We start from the raw sequence: 19602 nt of genomic DNA, 5'->3' as shown, positions 1-19602 counted from the left end.
ATATATATGTTGTTCGGATAAATAATTCGTCCATAAAAAATAATCTCGATTATACGTGAGTGTTACGTTATCTCGCTAAAAAATATTACGCGATACTGGTACAGTGAATTTTATCCTCTGAAATTTTGCGATATTGTTGTTTTTATTTGCGTATGGCGCATCAGGAACAATTTTATCTGTAACATCCAATTTCGTACGTATTTTAATGATGCAAATATTTTAACTCGCGCCCAGGCTTTAATTTTCTAGATAATCTACCTTATTAACCATGTAATTTTAAACGTTTAACGTCAAGATTACACTGGTTTAGTCCGCACGCGATTTAAGACGTGCAAGCGACGTGATATTATACATAAACCCACTGTGTTCGGCTCACGCGATAGGTGTCGGAAGCTTCCCTTTTTTTCAGTGACGCTATTGTGTACCCCGTAATTATTTAAAACTGGAAACTTAAAACCTTTCAAACTCTCGAGTAACGAGATAGGTGATCTACATGTTTTAATCTGTCAGCCTAAAATTTTCTTCTTTTTGTATCGTGAACACTTAATTGTTTTATTGAATATTTATACTGATTTTATAAAATTTTTTTTATATTACTTACATGTGAAATATTCAGGAAATATTCATAAAATCCTATATCGAATACTATGTAAAATTAATATTGTATATATCATTAAAGAAATATTAGAGAGAAGTAATTTGCTCTTTCACTAGAAGTAATGAAGTACCTTATTACTCTGTAGTATTATTCTGTAGCACTCTGACGCAAATAAAAATTATGAAGCACTTCATACATATGTATGAAATGTAACATTTAAACATTAATAAAATAAATATAGTTGTTCATTATATGCAAGCGTGGATATATAAATGGACTTTTCGTTCAAGAGGATCGATGTTCAAATGAAAATAGTAATTATCACTTAATAACCTCATCACCTTATACATATTTTTGATAATGATTTTACATAAAAGCATAACGCTTTCATCCCCCTATTCACTCTTCATTGGATAATTCTGTTGCAATATTAAATTTGCATATTAAATTTCAATAAAAAGAGTTATATTTTAATAAAGCACATTTCTTTAAAATTTTTTTATAAATATTATAAATTTTATACTATTTTATAAAATATATTTATAGAAATTCAGAATTTTTGTTTGAAGTTCTCGTGAAAATGATTGAAATTGAAACACAAAAATTGTCATCATGAATCATTAGGTTAATACACAGAGCACTGTTAGATAATATTCGAATTTTTTTTCTCTTCAGTATATATGGCAATATTTCATTTCTGTGTGTAAGTTTCAGTGGTAACCGGTTTTACACGTACATTGTCTATACGTTATATTATTTTTACATCATTAAAGTAGAACATATCAACAGTGACATGCGAAGTTAACACAAATTGCTAATGTATATAGGAATGAGAATACGAACTTGCGCGAGTTAAAGCGTACAGCAATAGTTATTCAGAGTCCAGAACGCCAGTGTTTAAACTATTGCATTCATGTACCTCACTTTGTCGGTGAAAGTGAAGTTAGGACCAAGACACGGCGGATACGAACTTAGAACGACGCACTAGCGGGAATTTCGCTAGTGTCACTACAGTCGCTGCTTTTGAATGCGTCTCCAAAGATGTCGAACGTCAAACATGAATTGGAAACGCTGGGCGAACACGTATTAAATGGAGAAACTTCCGTCAGATAATTCCGCGACATAACTATTTTGCATTTTCCTCGAAACTATAGTTTCGTATTAATCACGCAATTTCTTTAAAAGTATGCGACTCAATAATGAAATGTTATAAGTAAATATTTTTGTTTATTATCATAAAATATTAAATTTCTATTTATGAAAATAATTATATTATTGTGTGTGCGTATATTAACATAATTTGTTTATGATTTATTAATAAGAATGAAATATTAACGGACTTATTCAATTATGACAAATAGAACGTTTTTATAATATATAAATTAATATGTCTGATATTTTAATTAAATAATATGAACACATACGTATGTACACAGCTGGAGTTAACATCACATTTTTGATAATATCATTAAATAGAAGGGACTTTGGTAGGATTATACAGTAAATTTGCGAGCCGCGTCCTTAACGGATTAAATCTGATTTTGGAAACTACGGACATGTATCCCCAAATATGTCAGCAAAATTTATGGGGACTAATTTTTTTTTCCGTAACTTCCGCACGTTTCGACCAATCATAAATCCATTTGTCGATGGATTCGATTACGTTACGGCTTCTTCGGAAATTCGGCGTTGTTTTCATGCTTTATCCGTACTAGGCAATGCACCCAAAATTTATGACTCAATATAGCGTTCATCAATGGCCAATTATACGTGTACGATTAGTCGATCCAGCATTGTTACGGAATTTTGAAATATGTACGATTTATGTGTGTGTCGACGCGTGACACGAATTGAAACAATCTGTTATAACTTTAATACGCAAAAGAATAATTCTGAAATTTTATTCGATTAACAATTGCAACCATAGCAGCAAATTAGCTTTCCCAAGACTTATAAAACAAGAATGATAAACTCGATAGATTGAAGTAAATATTTTACCATCTAATGATTTCAAAATATACTGTAAAGCACCTAACGGCACCTGAGAACCTAAAACAACAATCTAAATCTAACAAAAGAGAGTGGTCTCGACACGCGATTATTATATCGCAGAGTAAACGGACACGTGGGAAACCGACGGAGTCCGGCAAATATCTTTGTTTATATCCGTTTCTATCGTATGTTTGAGAACACAACGGCCGCGTACCGCAACGTTTCTCGTGATATCAATGAGGCAACGTCGAGTGCTAATGACGTTTAATGCACTGCTTGCTGCCTTTCCGGGATTCTTCACGCGAGGCTGCGTTCTTGGCAATCATCGAAAGCCAAGCTGTCGAGGAGCTCCCACAAGGCCGCGACGGCGACCTAACGTTAAAGTCCTCGTCTTTAACGGCAGTTATATTCGCCGCTGCCGTCGTCGTCGTTTCGCGTCATTTGCCATGAGAATAACGTCGATCTAATCGTCGCCTGTATTGTCGCTCGTTCGTCGTCGTCCTTCTTCTCGTTCTCGTGTTACGAGTCACTGTGCTTCACCAATGAGCGCGCCATTAGGCGCCACTGTTCGCGGTCGAGCGGGTATTCGCGATCATGTAGATTAATGGCGTAGAGTCACGATCATTTGGATAATTAGGCGAGATTTTGTCACGTTTTATGAAGTCAAACGCTTCGAAACTACGTGACTTCGTTTCCACTGCGTGCAGTGTCATAGTTATACATATACTCGTGATTGAAAAGCAGGGGGGAAAAAGAGAAGAAATATTACGCGGTTTTATGATCCCGCCTACGGAATTATAGCCGAACAATAATGTGTGCGCGTTAATTTTTTATAACTATTAATTTTTTATATCGTAAATTCGGCAAGTAAATAAACACTGGTAATTATGGCACAGCAGAATGGCCGCCTTTGCCAATAGAGCAATATTGTCCCGTTTTATTTATTTATAAAAATGTAGTATTTAGAATTCGACCCCTTGTTATTGTGCATACATACCAGGTTTTTACTTATTATACGTTGCATTTCAATTGCTTTCTATAGTATGCAAATTCTAAATACATAATTTTAGATTTTTTTATTAATCCTTTTTCTGATTATAATCTTAATTAAGCGCATGATTCTATAAAATTTTCCGTTTTTTACTTTACCATAACGCTGTTGCACAAAGCTCTTACATTTTTCATGTGCAAAGCAAAATTATCTCATCTCGCATTCGCGGACTCGCATTTTTGCCAGCGCGAGTTCGTAAGTGATGGATTAACGTGTGGAATTCCCCGTTGCATCGTGTTTTATCCCTCCAAACAACAGCCTTTTCCATCCTCTCTTCCTGCCTCCCTGCATGAAAATCTCGAGCCCTTCCAAGCCTACCTGCTACATTCTCATGCGGCTGATTATTATATCCCGCGTTATACCTGCGTTAAGATCCCTATTTTGTTGTTCCCACACGGAATTTATCACTTTGAATCTACGTCGTCGCTATGTCAACAGGTGGCACTCATCATTTTACACTGACATACGAAGTATGTACCAAGTATATACGGGCGTGATAAAGAATATATTATCTAAAGATATCGGCCTATCAAGCTGCGACATTTACGATCACGCTCGCAATCCTAGTTTCGATCCTAAGGAGATGTTTACGATACTTTTACATTTGCCACTCTTAATATTTAATAATGACTAAATAACTACTCTGCGTAAACGTAAAGTAAAATATTTTTTTTATAATATTATTATTTGTTTTATAATATTATTATATTATAATATAATCCAGTCCGTTGCTAGGAATTTAATTAACAATGTAACTTCGATTAAACTTTCAATAATGTAACACAATATATGCATCACAATTACATAACATAATTTTATTATATTATATGTAATATTATGCTATTTTATATACTATATTTCGTATCGACATTAATTAAATATTAAAGTTTTCATATTAAGATATCGAATGCTTAATAGAAGGCCAGTATTTTTGCGTTCCGCTGATAATTATTTCGATGCTTCTTGCACTTGTCTGCACTTTTCGCATATCACAACGGATTGCGTTTTATGAACGCGAAATTCCAGGGGAGATCTCATCCCGATTTCATTATCGGTAAGTCGCCGGGATCTAATTATTGGCGACCGGCGTTATGCATCCACAATGAAGGATAATTATTTTAATTATCCCTTGCGCTCTTGACGACAAACGAGCTGCATCCTTACGGTGGTGCGGACAACGTTTCTTCCTTCCTCTCCGCCGCTTTTCTTTCGTTAAGTGGTATTTCCGCCTCTCAGCCCCTTCCTCCCGACGTCCTCTCACTATCCTTACGCTTCGCATAATCCATCGCTCCGGGTTAAAATCTAAAATCCACAAGCGCGCTCCATCTCTTCCTCTTTCTCTTTATCTCTTCGCTTCTCTCTTCATCCCCTCCGTAGTTCTGTTCTTCTCTCCCTTGTTCTCACTCAGATATGTTTCGCTCTTCGAATATATATCCTTTCTAGTTTCTCTTCTCGTTTTTCCCTTCATGTATCTTCGCGTCGACAAAGTACGAGGTTTTACCGGCATTTATACGTTAACTCTGTCATTTGCAAGAACGACAGACAAAAATGCCTTCGCGGCGTACATTTCAAAGACTCGTAGCGTCCGTCAATCTCTTGCCATCACGGATGCACGCAACCTATTCACTTTCTCATACTCTTACGCGTCTCTCCATCCTCTCCTTCTTCGCCTCTCTTCCTGTCTTCTCTTCTTTTGTAAAAATATTCTTCTCTTTCTCGCGTGCACGCGCTCCATCCCTCTTTGTTTCTCGCGTTATAGCTTCGCGGCTAAGATGAAAAAAATGAGGGGGCGAAATGAAATGGCAGGGGGAGATGCGAAGGAGTGGCGAAGAGAGCGGAAGCACCGTTCGCGAAAGCTTATTTCTCCACGCTCCTTCGGCAAGAACGGATAGGTCTCCTTTATCACGCTCGCAATATACACCACCAAGGTACATAGCTGCCGCTCGCAAAGGTATCCCGGATACGAAGCACGCTGCTTTTAGAAATATCGTCCCCGCTAAGCGACGACGCCGACGACGCCGACGACGACGCCGACGGCGTTGACGGCGGGCGGCGGCGACGGCGGTCGACGCGCTCGACGGGCGGTCGTCGCGACGCACTCGTGGGGCAACGCTTTTTCTCGCTTCATATTGTTGTTTCACCGCGATATAAGCTCGCTTGCGCTGACGGCAACAACCCTTCGCGCGAGGGTAAACGCGCCCGTCAAACCGTGACGAAGCGATATGCCTCCTCCCTTTTTTTTACGTCCCTTATTTTATATACTTGGCCATTCCTACATTTCCCCACTTAGCACCGAGTCGCATCAAGTGGCACGATTCTATTTTACGAACGCAATTTGCGAGTTACTTTTACTAGACCGAATGAAATTCTACGCTCGGCAACGTAGAATTTACGCTCCTATTAGTCGCAAGCTCGCGATGTAAGGCGTAAGGATCTTATCTGAACGCACGTCCTAAATCCATATTCGGAAAAAGTATTACCAGTGATAAAAATTCATTGAACATTTGATTCTCATTAATTTGGAAAGTTGGATAAACGATATGTTTAGTCTCGTCCCAGCTTGTCAAATAATGAAACGAGAACCATGTATCTTCTCTCATTACAGTGATATTGATTAAATAATAATGATAGAATTTCAGATTATCTTTCAATACGCTCCGTGCTAACGTATCGATTATATGATGAGGAACTGACAACTGCCGGGTCAGTTTCACAATAAAGAATTCATATATGAATAGATTCACTAAAAGCAATAGTCGGTGCATGATCTCATATGAATCAATATATGAAAGAATATGCGAATGTCATTCGTTTAATTTGCTATTCTTGCTGTAATTTTACTGAACACGCTATGTTATTCATAGAATTATAAGCACCGAGAAACATTTCTCTAAAAGGCCCTGATTTATTGTATTGTGTGTTTAATACAGTTATTAAAATTTGTATAAAGTACTACAAGATGCTACAAGTGCAAAGTTTTGTTTTAATATGCTACAACTATGAGATTGCCTAAAAATTGTGAAATTAATCTAAGGAAGAATATTTAATTGATAAAAAATATCTCAATTGTAATATACTCTAAAATATTAAAGTAACGAAATATTGTTACAAATGTAATGCTCGATACGCATCATTTACATTTTAAATCGTATAATTTCAACAGACTCGTCACGCGTACACTCTTTCTCTTACGAATGGTCGTAAAAAATCATAATCATAGTTTTATATAGTTGATGTCTCCTCCGAGGCGCCATTCCGACCCTACGTAGATGACCTTTGACCTCGCGCAAAAATATTCACCGGGTCCGTTTGTGAAGGATTCCTTAACGGTATTGTCGGTGACGGGGGAGTGGAAAGAAGGGGGAGAGGCACACCATTTTCAGCACGTTTGTCCTCGCATAGAAACACCCTTTTACGATTCCGCCGCCAAGCTCTGCGAATCACTCTCGGGAATTCAGGTTTTATAGACCTTTTGCTGCACGAGCGAAACCGCTCGGACCAGAAAATTACGCGGCACTGTGTTCCGCCACGTACAAATGGAATCTTTAACGAAACGATTTAAGCAGTCGCAGATTTTTACACGGTATATGCTCAGCCGTTACGCGAATCATATTTATATTTGACCTATTCGCCACTCGCTATGATTTCCATTTTCCCCGTTTTCTCTTTTTGATGGTCTCAATAGAAGAAAAGGCGAAAAAAAATTAAATTGCATGAGATTCAGAATTCGTCATATATGTGACGACGTTCCCGAGCGTTTTCCCGTTCGCCCTTCACGCGGTACCAGACACACTTCCGTAAAGATAGCGAAATAATTGAAAGACTCTTACACGCAGCAGCAGCGGCGGCGCGCGAAATAATTCCGAGTCGCCGTAAGAAAGAAAATTAGATTAGCACCCTCCCCCTCCCCCTCTCCCAAACAGAAGTTAAAAGACGAAAATGGAAAAAGCTGGTTCTGAAAGCTTTTGGATGTAGCTGTTTAAAGCGCGTCCCCGCTTTATATACCGATTCACGGGACGCAAATCCGCTTGCACAAATCGAGCCATTGGCTTACAATTTTCTTTCTCTCTCCCCTTTCTCATTTCCATCTGTCTCTACGCACAGGCTTCAGAAGTCAATAATATAATTAATCTTGCTAATTAAATTCATAGCTTTACACGCACTATTTCGTATTTCATTTACGATACATAATTGCAATTGAATTAAGATTAAGATTTAATTATTAATCAATCATAATCGCGGCATATTTATCGTTATCAGCGAGTTCGGAATGATATATAAATATTCTATATTTTTTAATTTTGTTATATTTCTTCATAACAGCTACACGATTAAATTCATAAAATATTTCATAGTTTGAAATTGATAAAATGTGTTAAGACATTTAATAAATATTCTTTGATAAAGAAAAAAAGAGAGAGAAAGAAATTAAGAGAAACAACTGTAATTATAAAATATCATGAAAATTTTAATTAGATCTTGATTATATGAATTTTTCGATTTTACTATATGGGATAATATTGTTTTGTGTTTACGCGAATACATATATTTGTATAACACAATTGATGTAGTTGTGTGATTTTTACAATTATTTTAGCGGATACAACGAATACTTTGTCCATTTAAAATTACAATCTAAAATTAAAATTACATAATCTACTTGAGATTATTCCTGTCTGATTGAACCAAATCGGTTAATCGATCACTTTTATTGTATAGCATCACATTCTTGCTAATTTTTGTTCAATTTGTACCATCACTACCTTTATAAATAACACGATTACGAACGATATCAAAACGAATTTATTTAATTCGAATAACTTCGTTCCACGTTGCAAGTTATTATATTCCATATTGATAGGTAAATTCCTTTCAGTTTATCTCATCTATTCGATATCGTCAGTATTAAGCACCACTTTTAATTTCCTCTCTCTTCAAAGTTTCCGAGGTAATACAAGTATTTTTTTTTATACATGTAACATTGAAAAGCTTAACTCTCTAACGTATCGATATTTTGACAGATAAAAGTTTATTAAGGACAAAATATTTGAGAAAAATCCTGGCAGAATCTAATTTACTACTATTTATGCACATAATCATTATGTGCTATATGTATATTTATATTTGATTATTTTTAACATTATTTATAACTTTTTTCCATTTCGAAAAAAATTTTGCTAACGAAGAAATTACTGTCCACTACGTTAAAAAATTCATAAAGAAATAAGATAAGATTTATACAGCGTCTACTAATCTATTGTTGGCATTTAAATGTATACAGGGCAGCAGTAACTGCCGTATCTTGGCATCCGCATGGCACGTACCTAGCATCTGTCGATCGCGCCAAAACGGTGACAGTTTGGGGCGACCACGTTTGACAGGAGGAGTGATCCCGGGACAGACGATTACTGTTTCACGCATGAAGATTTCATGTCCCGTTCTCGAATTTCTCGTAACCGTGAAACGAAACGCCCGCGCTCGCTCTCGCGATTCACGTCAGCAATCCAGCGAGAAAATCACCCAGTGAACCCCCAGTAGGTGGATAATCAAAATCGTTGGTCGATTTGACCGCGCGGATTAAAGCCTTGTAAGGATGCTCGAGAGTGTAAAGCACCATATACTAAACAAATCCAAGAGCGGTAGAGACTATTGTACATAAAAACGCACTTATTGTTACTCCCAGGTTGTAAAGATTCCTTTTTTAGAATAGTGAAACGCCGCGCCGCGCCGTCTACCCACAGAAAATTTAAGAAATTATCATAGTTACTGGTGTTTCAAAATTCGCTAGGTATACTTTTCTTTGCTAACTCTGAAAGTACAGTCGCGTATCAATCGTCTGTACCAGCAAATTCGGTCGCTCTCGGGATTGAAAGTCTACATCCATAGTGCTAGGGTAGAACGTTTTTTTGCACGAATGGAATATTTACCCGTTATAAAATATATGTTCCTTAAAATTATTTTCTTCTTTATTTAACAGAAAGTCAATTATTGAAATATTTCCTAGCAGAGAACTGGATGTTCAACATTCGAGCACGATAAATGATATTTTTTGAGATATGAGAAACAAATATGTACACACTAATGTAAACGCGCTAGATTTGAATGAGATTATTTCCTCCTCAGAATTAATTAGCATTATTATCAAAATCAAATTGAAAACTGTTTGATGTCTACAGAACCACTTATTGTTAGTTTTAGTTCAGTTATATATTATTTTTCTTGCGTATTAAAAATTATTTTACAGAGATAGATCAAATAATCATTCTAAGTACTTTGTTCCTATAATTTGTAAGATTAATTCTACTGGAATAATCTCACTCTACCTTACACAACATCACTTATAATTCGATTCGTCATTACATTCTTTAACATCAGTGAAACTCATACGTCTTAATACAAGTCTGATAGAAGGGACATCAGAAATATACGAATTGAATAAACAAGGAACAATAACTGTACGATATTGATATTATATTAACTAATTACGTTATATATGATTTGCACAACTTAATTAATAATTTTCACTGATAAATGCGATGATTAGTTAATTAAAATTATTTACATATAATCTTTAAAATAAGCTAATATTAAGTCTTAGAGAGGATTATAACCATTTGATTGAACGAGCTCCATCAATGTAAGCTAAAACGTCGGATTCCTGCGATTATAATAGTTTGCTAAGTTTTTAGCATTTTTGACAATCATATAAATTTTTTATTATTATATCACGCATATAATAATATTTTATTGTGTCCATTAGTCAGGGAAATAATGTGCAGCTATCCAATTTTATATTTATTATCATACAGATATTTCTATTTCGCAATGTATTTTTTTGTTGTTTTATCTTTTTACGGAGCTCTTCGGTCAGTGTATTTGATATTTATTATGAATGTATTTGTATAAAATCCTAGTATTTAAAAATTAAAAAAAAAACAACGCGATTTTGTTCTCAAATTTATGCATATATCGTTCAATGAATCGGTTATAAAATAATTATTTATACAATTACATGTTTATATTATTATATATATAATTAAAATATTCTACATTCAATACTTATTTGCGAGTTGTTAGAAGTAATTTACTTCCAATTATTAGATAAAAAAATGGTCATTGATTCATAAAGTATTTATATTAACACAAAATTTTATTTTTTATTATCTGAGGATCTTGGCTACAGATTTTTGAAGGAAAGATGGACACACATATTATTTTCTAATGACAACCAATGATCATATTTTTTCGTTATTAATTTACGATAATAATTATCAACTCGCATTTCAAGCAAACAACTAATTGCGTCCAAAGTATTGTGTAATAATTTTAATACTGCATACTATCTCATTTTCATTTGACTATTAAACCATATATATTGTACTTTCTTTTCCTCTCTATACAACAACAACAATCTTAACAGAAATGTTATATACATTGTTCACATATGTAAATATATATTAAACGTTTCCCTCTTGTATTTTGTAAAAATGCGACTTGTTCTTTGTGTGAATCCCTAATTATCCCAACAAATATTGGTTCGTAATAAATTCTGTTAATTTTTACTCGTGTGTATTTCAACAATCTATATACAAAACTTATCAAACACTTCTTGATGGCAACAACGGTAAGTACTAAATAAAAGTAATAATCCCATATCATCATTTAAGATATAATGATAAAAATGTCACGTAAGTATAATTAAAAATTAAAGCATGACAGGAACTACTCGTTCATCGTTTGATTTACCAATAAAATAATGCATTTAGAATTTTCAATATAGCTGCAAAGTTGTCATTAATTATAAATCATTCCATTTCGATTTTTTACACTCTCTGTTACTTTTCATTCGAGACAAGTGGGCTTATTCCATACCGTATCCTAATACCCTAATTCCGATTTTCGCTTCTACCATCTCTTCGACAAACAATGTGGTATGTCTGACACACACCCTGCACGTACGCATACACACGTGGATATTGTACATATGTATACATATACGCGTATGTGTATCACGAGATCCCCTCACAGGAGCTCGCCGCGGCAATGCACAGCAACCGTGTACCTGACAGTACCTAACGTGCTTTCGAAAGCGCTCATTAGTCACTGAAATGCGGTCACGAAGTGACAACTCGCACGTGGAATATTATACGCTCCAAGAACTTGCATCGGTACTCATATCGAGGCTCGCGTCCGCGTGCTCGCGCCAACACGTCTATCTCTCCTCTCTCTTTCTCATTCTCCTTCTCTGTCCCTCCTTCCTGCTGTTTGTAACTTTCGTATTATACACCCTTTGTCCGCGATTCGACAGTTTCGACAGTTTTGCAATGGAACGTGAGAACGCGGCAATCCGCTCGGCCGTTCGAGAGAAGCCGCTTGCAAACGACGTTAAAATTCGATCGGCCGGTCGCATCTGGGATCGCCAAAAATTTTTCCCCACCGTGATGTATACGCGCGTACAACAAACGTTTTGCGAAAACGCGTACACGGAGGGTCTCGGTGCGATTTTATTACGGGCGACGGATTCCCGGCGAAAATCGCTGAATCCGCGACAGCGGATAAAACAATCTCGTTTTATTTTCGCAAATTAAAGTTTGACAATCTCCGCAAACGGTGCTGGTTCCGTGACTATTTTATTTTCGAATAATTAATGTATCGAATTACCTGCAAAAGTAAATAAAATCGAGTTTCTAACGATCGATGCGCTTATTTTAGGTATTTTATTGTTTAATGACGGTCGCGAACAGCGTATTTTCGCGCGTTTAAGTCAGTTTGTGAGAAATATTTAGGAATTATTGTTTTCGTAGTTCCCGGAAGTTATCCTCACAGTACAAAATGTTTTTACTTGTACTTTCTAAAATCAACACCTTTCTAACGCATTTATTTAGGTATCGCGTTTCGCTTCCTCGTTTCGCGCTGGTACCTGCGAGAGAAGTACCGTTTCTACGATTACAATCCGCACGTTCGCTTCACTCTTGGGCCTAACCGGCGTCAAACGTCCCTATTAACGGTTATTTCGGTCGTTTATTTCAAAGATAATGAGGAAGATGTTGGCAGGGCTCGAGAAGAGGAAATTGTGTGTACGAGAGTCGAGAGAGTGACAAATTAACTCGCGCCTCGACTTCCGTGAGATTCAAATCCTTCCTTCGCTTCGCAGATAGATCTCCACGTATCACTAGAGGTGGAAAATCTTACGGAAATACCGTTCGTGAGCAGATACAAAGTTTAAGGGGAATGTTTAACCTCCGATGTGGGAAACGTCTTTCGTAAAAAAAAAAAAAAAAAAAAAGCATGTCTGCATATATGTATTTTATCAAATCGTGTACTGTTAGCGCTTTGACTCGTCGCAATCGAGCAAATGCAAAATACGATTTTTATATAATTTTATATGTTATATAAGATCATAAAATATTTTTAATATTATAGTTTTAATAAATTAATGAAAAATTTATATTTGAATAAAATTATGCGAAACATAATTTTACTTCCATCATGATGTCGATATGATATAACGCGCAAATTCAAAAATCGCGGAGGTGTGTCCAATTAAAACGCTAATGTGTCGGGAAACGGCGGAAATGAAGCGGAACGGGGCTTTATCGATAATTTTCGAGGTATGCGTCAATCACTATACCGTACTCGGAATGAAGATTGGATATTTATCTGAAGTCGACTCATCCTTAATTAACGTAACTGTGCGTGATATCCAGATGTTTTCGAGTTAAGTATCATGATAAGCAGATTTCTTAGATTATCCGAGATAATTTATATCGATTTGTGTCTAAGCTTCAAGTGAAAGAGAAAACCAAACTTGTTGATATTTAAAAAATTCCTCAGAAAAATTATTATCATTATAATATTTTATCTTTTTATTTGTCACATTATAATAATCACTTGTTCAATATCTGAGTCGGAAAAGTTTTGAAGACGAATGAAAAAGATTTTGAATAATGAATGCTTTCTAAGTAGAAATACTCAATCTTGAGATTTATTTATCGTAATATAGAACATAAAAGTGAAAATGCTATTCTATGCAAATTATAAAATAACATTCACAAATTGAATAATTATTTTTATTCAATCTCTATAAAAGATTTTAAGCGAACGTTACAGTTATTTTTAATTAAATTCTGAATATTTTGATTATTTTATTATATTAAACGTCATTTTTTAATGAAACAAAGATTCAATATTCCGATGAATATGCGCAAAATATATTCGCATTATTATATAAAATAACAAAAAAATAATACAAGTATATGTATTGATTGACATACTTTCTCCGATTGACATACTTTATCAATATCAGATGTTTCAGTAAGAATAATTGCAGAATATAACGCGCAGTGTCAAAATCAGATGCAAACTATTATAATATCTGATATTTATAAATTATTGGAATTATATTTATACGCGCGCTTCAATCTTTTAATAGAAACGGCAATGTATTCTCAGAATCTGCTGTAAGTTCCATAAGAGGACACGAAGAGTCGTCCGCGTAGTCCATCACACGTATGTCAGTCAGTTTATATAAAACTGAAAACGTAACGCGTTATGACTGACAGGTGATCGCACCGTCAACAATGTGTTAATGATCGTAACAGTATCCGATATCCGGTAGATATTGATGACTGGCGATCGATTCTGCACTCGCACCATTTATGCGGAGATATGCTTGTCGAGTGAAACCAGAACAACGATCGACCATTTTTCTTGTTGGGCGTATTTTTAATTACGAAGCGGACTGTGTATGTCGCTTTTTGTAAAACCTCCGCGCTGGGCGAGCGAACGCACCACGAATCTTGTTTCTCCGCCCGGATTTCCTTTTATCACTTTCTTGCGCATGTGCTACCTGCGATTATTCACGGTTCGTCATTTATACATGATCAATAAGCTACTAGTTAATTGCACATGCCGCGGTAGAACGAATTATACGTCAGAGTTTAGCATTCCAACTGGGATACGTTCGTCTGGTATTAATTAGCGCAACGCTATATATCCAATGAATCTGATCTATTCCAAACTAGATTAAATGGTCGTCGGGCTTTCTTGCGAATCGAGTGCTCATTTGAAATGGAAACGAAGCGCCCGAGGCAATTCCGCGTACGCTTCTTTTTTCCCACCCTTAAACGTGGTATAAGTAAACGCATTATGTGGTATTCGAGATCCGAGGATGAGTTTGCTCTAAACTCGAATGATAAAGCATGTAAGCAAGAGCGCGCAATTCTAATTCAATCTTATTTAATATCAGCGATATTTGCAAATCACATTTTCTGCTTTATTTATTCGCACTCAGAAATTGGCTTGATAACGAAAGTCATATTCAATCTCGTTATACCTTGCTTAACTTAACGTGCATAATGGCTTCCAACACGATATGTATGTAGATATGAACTCGAATAATCGATCAAAATCACCGAGAGGAGAGATTGGGCAACGAGGATATCGGCCAACAGTTGAGATAATTAGCGCATCGCTCACGGTTCAATTAAGCACGCTAGTTTTTTAAACGGCTTTTATATACGTGACCATTTCTACATGAAAGTTCGCATGAATCTGCAGAGTGTCATCAATATCCATCAAGCCTAAAGTAACATCGGCCACGGACGAGTATAGTTCTCCGAATCTTAGCATCACGTTAGAGTCATTAAACAAACTTTCTCGCATTCTATAATTTTAATCCGATCGTCTTCTCATAAACCCCGAATTGTAAGCGAATACGGAGAGAATCGGCTCTCTTCGTAGCCGAGGATCCGTTCTCCGTCATCGGTCGTTGATCGCGAATGAAATGGAGAAAACGAAGTAAAATTATGCATGGTGATCCTTAGCTCGCGAGAAAGCTCGCGTTACATAGCGTGTACGTGTGTACGTAAGGCATCTATTTTCTCGGAGCTCTCTTTCTTCGTCTCCGACGCACCGGCCCCGGGATATCGATATTGAAACGTAAAAAAGATTCAATCAGTCGCGAAGTTTCAGCGCCAATCAATCACTCCTTCCCTTCCCGCAGCCCTTCGTCCGTTCAGCTTTAGGACGCGAAAGCTCCCTCGCGCGCGCAGCCCGCACTGGCGCGCCTGATCGCGACGACGACGCTAAAATGGCCGTGAGGGAGGCAAAGAGAGGATCTGGGCGAGAGGGAGAGAAAGGGAGAGAGAAAGGGAGAAAGGAGAGAGAGGCTGACCAGAGGTGTGACAGAGAGGCATCGATGAACTACGAGAATTGGAGAGAGACACATGGAGAGAGAGTGCCGTGACTGAGAGAGCAAGAATGCCGCGGGGCCGAACGCGAGAGCGAGTCGGAGAATGAGCTTTCGGGTGCACGACGGAGTCGACGCACTGGAAGCTTACCGTGCTTGCGGCGGGAGCTTCAGTAGCCGCTCGTACGTCGACCGGAAAACTTTTCACGTTACGTCGTCCTTAGACGCGAAGCGCGCCGTCGTCGGCGAGGGATCGCAGGGGGGCTCGCAACCCCTCGATCGTTCGGTGTCGATTCTTTTTTTTTTCGAGAGTTATCGCCGCGTCAGCTCGTAATTCATCGAAAACTAAGCGCGAACAATCGTAAAAAAAATTTGAAGAAACAGACTCCATCTAGGAATATATAGTGCAGTGTCTCTCTGAATCAATGAATCGTCTCTTGTCGACGGATCTCGTTGGAGCCTGAAAGTGTCGATATGACGGCAGATCTGTGACGGATGAATGAGCGCGCGCGCGTGTATATGAGTGCGTAATCTTGACGAGAGCATATCCAAGCATCATGCAAAGTGCAGCGAGATACCGAGACGCGCGTTCTACCCTTTCCGCGACGCTTCTTTGCGTTCTTCTTGTCGCCGTTACCGGTAAGAAGTTGAATCGCGTATAGTGAGATATAGTGGAGCTTTAATCGTTGTTTTATTTTAAACTAAAAATTTTTTAATTCCCCAATGTATAGTTTTAAACTCGTGGGAATTGGGTTGCGCGGGGGCCAAATGTGTTTCGAAAATAATAGGTGAAAAAATAAATATTGTCTCGTTAGACGCACCGAAAGAAATTCGCGTGTTCTGATAAAACAAATCGGCGTGATTGCACATTTGATCGATTGTGTCTACACATCGCTGTCGTAAAAACAAGCTATGTGGAAGATGAAAATCAATCGATCGCACGATAATACTTGGATAAATCGTATCCATTAACGTAGAGAGTAGTAAAAAGAAGCAGTGAAAGAAGCCAATATAACTTCGAGAGGGATCTAATTTAAAGTTCTGAGAAAATACAAAAAATGCAGTTTTGCGTATGAAAGTAGAGAAGGAGACAACAATGTCGGATTTTATACGGGAACCAGTTGCCAATGGTCCCACAGTGGATTCACGATCGAATGTAACAAAAAGCTCGATTTACCGTGAAATACGCACGTTTCCTCAACAATTGCGCTCAATTCTCCCTTCGCAAATGGAAAAAGCAGATATATATAGTCGTAAAAATCGAATGTTTAGGAGTATCTCGTAAGGGGCGGTTCGAGAGAAAGCATCTTCGGGGAAATGTCTCTATTCTCTGGCTCGGCCGAAATTGGAGGGCGGGTCAAAGAAGTTGATTCGGAACAAGTTTTCCGGTGTTTTAAACAAAGCAAGCGGCAGTCTCGATCCGTTCTCCAAACACGCCCGGATCATGGTAGTATAAGGGCCGAAGTTGGGGAAAACGGTTATAGAGTCTGAGCCGCGGAGTCGCGCTTCACTTAAGAAGACTCCATAAAGCTACCTCCCCGGATTGGGATAGAAAGGGATACAGAGAAGGGGAGGAGACCTCTCTTTCTCGTCCGATCGCGCATTCGATTTCGTGAGCGTAGCCGAGGATGATCCTCGTTCGATGACCGCGCCTGCCGTTCGATCCTTTCAAGGTAGCGACGCGGCAGCGCGATACGCGAGATGAGAAAAACTACCGAAGCAAACTCTCCTTCCACGTCGAAAGATCGGTATGTCGGATCTAGTGAGTCATCGCGATTTCCGTCCTTTTGTCCGCGGCAAACCAATCGGCAGATAAAATTAGACGCCTTTTGTATCGTTTTAACGAGAATGGAATGGCAAATATCCGGTCACGTATGCGCATCGTGCGTATGTTTCTGATAATGAAATCGTATTAAGAGTGTAAGCATCAACGGAATAATATATATGTGATCAACAAAGGATCTAAGTGTTTTTTTACGACGCGACTTATTAATTATCAGGGATTCTTGTAAAAAATTTGGTAAAAATTGTGGGAAGAGAACAAATGACATTTTAGTGGGGATAAATGATGCGTTAAATGCGCACTGAAACAAGCGATTTAATTGCTTTTTAAAGTGTTGACGAAAAGATGTCAATGGAGAAAAGCATCTTGAATAAAACTTGGCAAAACGCTTATGAGAAAAAATTCATAACGATCATTACTTTGATATCACGATTCATTCTTAGATATTCTCTTTTACTTCTTATAGTCTACTGCGGTTCTTTTTCATGAGGATTATTAACCCGTAAAAGTTCTCTTTCTCTCTTTCTCAAGTCTTAATGGTTTTATTTTAAACATGTTCGTCTACTTATATTTTACTATCACATATCATTTAACACTTATCCCTGTTTAATTTTAATAATCGAGACACAATGAATTCTAATATTTTAATCACGATTAAAAATGAGAAATTCGATGAAATTGAATTAAAAGGGAAAAAAAGAAAGATAAATTGAAAACGACAGACGACTGCTCGTGTGTGAGCTAAGGAGAGCTACAAACTTAAATTGCAATCAAAAGGAAACACGTAAAACTTACTTCTACTCTAACTTTGTAATGTAGTAAACGTTAATCAAACTACACCCGGCGCGCAGGAACCATTCCGCTGAAGTGTGACAGTCGTCGGAACTATTAAGCTACGCGGAAGAAATGATTCTCTGCAAACTTACTGCATTTCTTGCACACGATCTTTACGAATCGCTACGAGAGTTATTCCGTAGTATAAAAAAGAAATCGTCTACCTTTAATTTATTTGGTAGGACGTTTGCTCGCATTTCGGCTCTATAGGTCTATGCGTAAATCGGATGAAATCACGTGAGAAAAACGGCTTTCCCTACCGAACCGTGAGAATATACGAAAACTTAACTGTTTGCCAGAGAAGTTAAATTCTTTTAGTCGGTAGTTCGAGAGAGATTAACGAAGGGCTACGCGCGCGCGCGCTACTTGATCTAAATCATTACCAAGCCGTTTATTCATCCACGCCATTTGCCTCGAAAACGCGCTGGAAAATTAACTCTCCATCCGCGGATCCGTGAAAAGAATCCAATATTGATTTCGAACTGTGCCGGCAGTTTCGATAAGGATATCGTCTCAGAAAAAAAATTAATAGTATAAATGCGGAATGTGGAATATATGCAAATACATAACGAGATCGCCTATCGACACTCGAATAAAAAAAATGTTAATCTGATTACCGCTACTTTGCATTCATTAATCTATTGCGTGATACTTGTCCGATATAATATTCCTATTATGTTCGACGACAGAATCCCAGAACAAAACATTTTCATAATCCGATTCGATGCAATGACTAGTATCATCAATTTATCGTCATGCAAATATTGTAACATAATGTATCTTAATCGACGGAAACAAAAGAAACGCGCTTATACAATGATCTTAATGATTTTGTGATTCATGATATAAGGAGTGAAAGAATCAACAGCGCCAAAAAAAGTGATAATTATGATAACGACAGTGCATTACAAATCGATTAATATATTATATTGTAATGCTAAATATTTAATCCAAATTTAACTCTTTATTTATTTTTTATTTTCTCTCTTGTAGTATAAAATGCTACATTTTAGTAGTATATTATTCGATCACTGATTGAAGAACCTACGCAGAAAATGAAAGCGGATTTGAAATCCATCGCGTTTAAATTCATATTAACCCAAAACTATCGACGAAAGAAAAAAGCAATTGAAGAAAAATATTTTTATCGTGAA

General features: G+C 37.1%; 2 protein-coding genes across 5 annotated transcripts in view; both read left to right on the top strand.

The window, feature by feature from the left end:
* Atg16 (Autophagy-related 16) overlaps positions 1–11066 on the top strand; it is a 397081-nt gene extending 386015 nt beyond the window's left edge. For 2 of the 4 annotated variants that reach the window (XM_083033335.1, XM_083033337.1), the window contains one exon: positions 8923–11065. In XM_083033335.1, the coding sequence (XP_082889461.1) occupies positions 8923–9019 (97 nt within the window). In that variant the 3' untranslated portion in view covers positions 9020–11065. Of the gene's footprint in view, positions 1–8922 lie in introns of all 4 variants that reach the window. The other 2 variants (XM_083033334.1, XM_083033338.1) reach the window with 2 other exon arrangements.
* A 4947-nt stretch (positions 11067–16013) lies between these two features.
* LOC145933539 (uncharacterized) overlaps positions 16014–19602 on the top strand; it is a 60920-nt gene continuing 57331 nt past the window's right edge. The window contains exon 1 of the mRNA XM_083033339.1: positions 16014–16470. Coding sequence (XP_082889465.1) covers positions 16389–16470 — 82 coding nt within the window. The 5' untranslated portion in view covers positions 16014–16388. The remainder of the gene's footprint in view (positions 16471–19602) is intronic.

This window comes from Prenolepis imparis, unplaced genomic scaffold, assembly GCF_030444845.1.
Source record: "Prenolepis imparis isolate NDT839.2.m4 unplaced genomic scaffold, iyPreImpa1.0 SCAF_3, whole genome shotgun sequence".
In the NCBI taxonomy this organism is placed as follows: Eukaryota; Metazoa; Arthropoda; class Insecta; order Hymenoptera; family Formicidae; genus Prenolepis; species Prenolepis imparis.
This window is presented reverse-complemented; position numbering and strand designations above follow the sequence as displayed.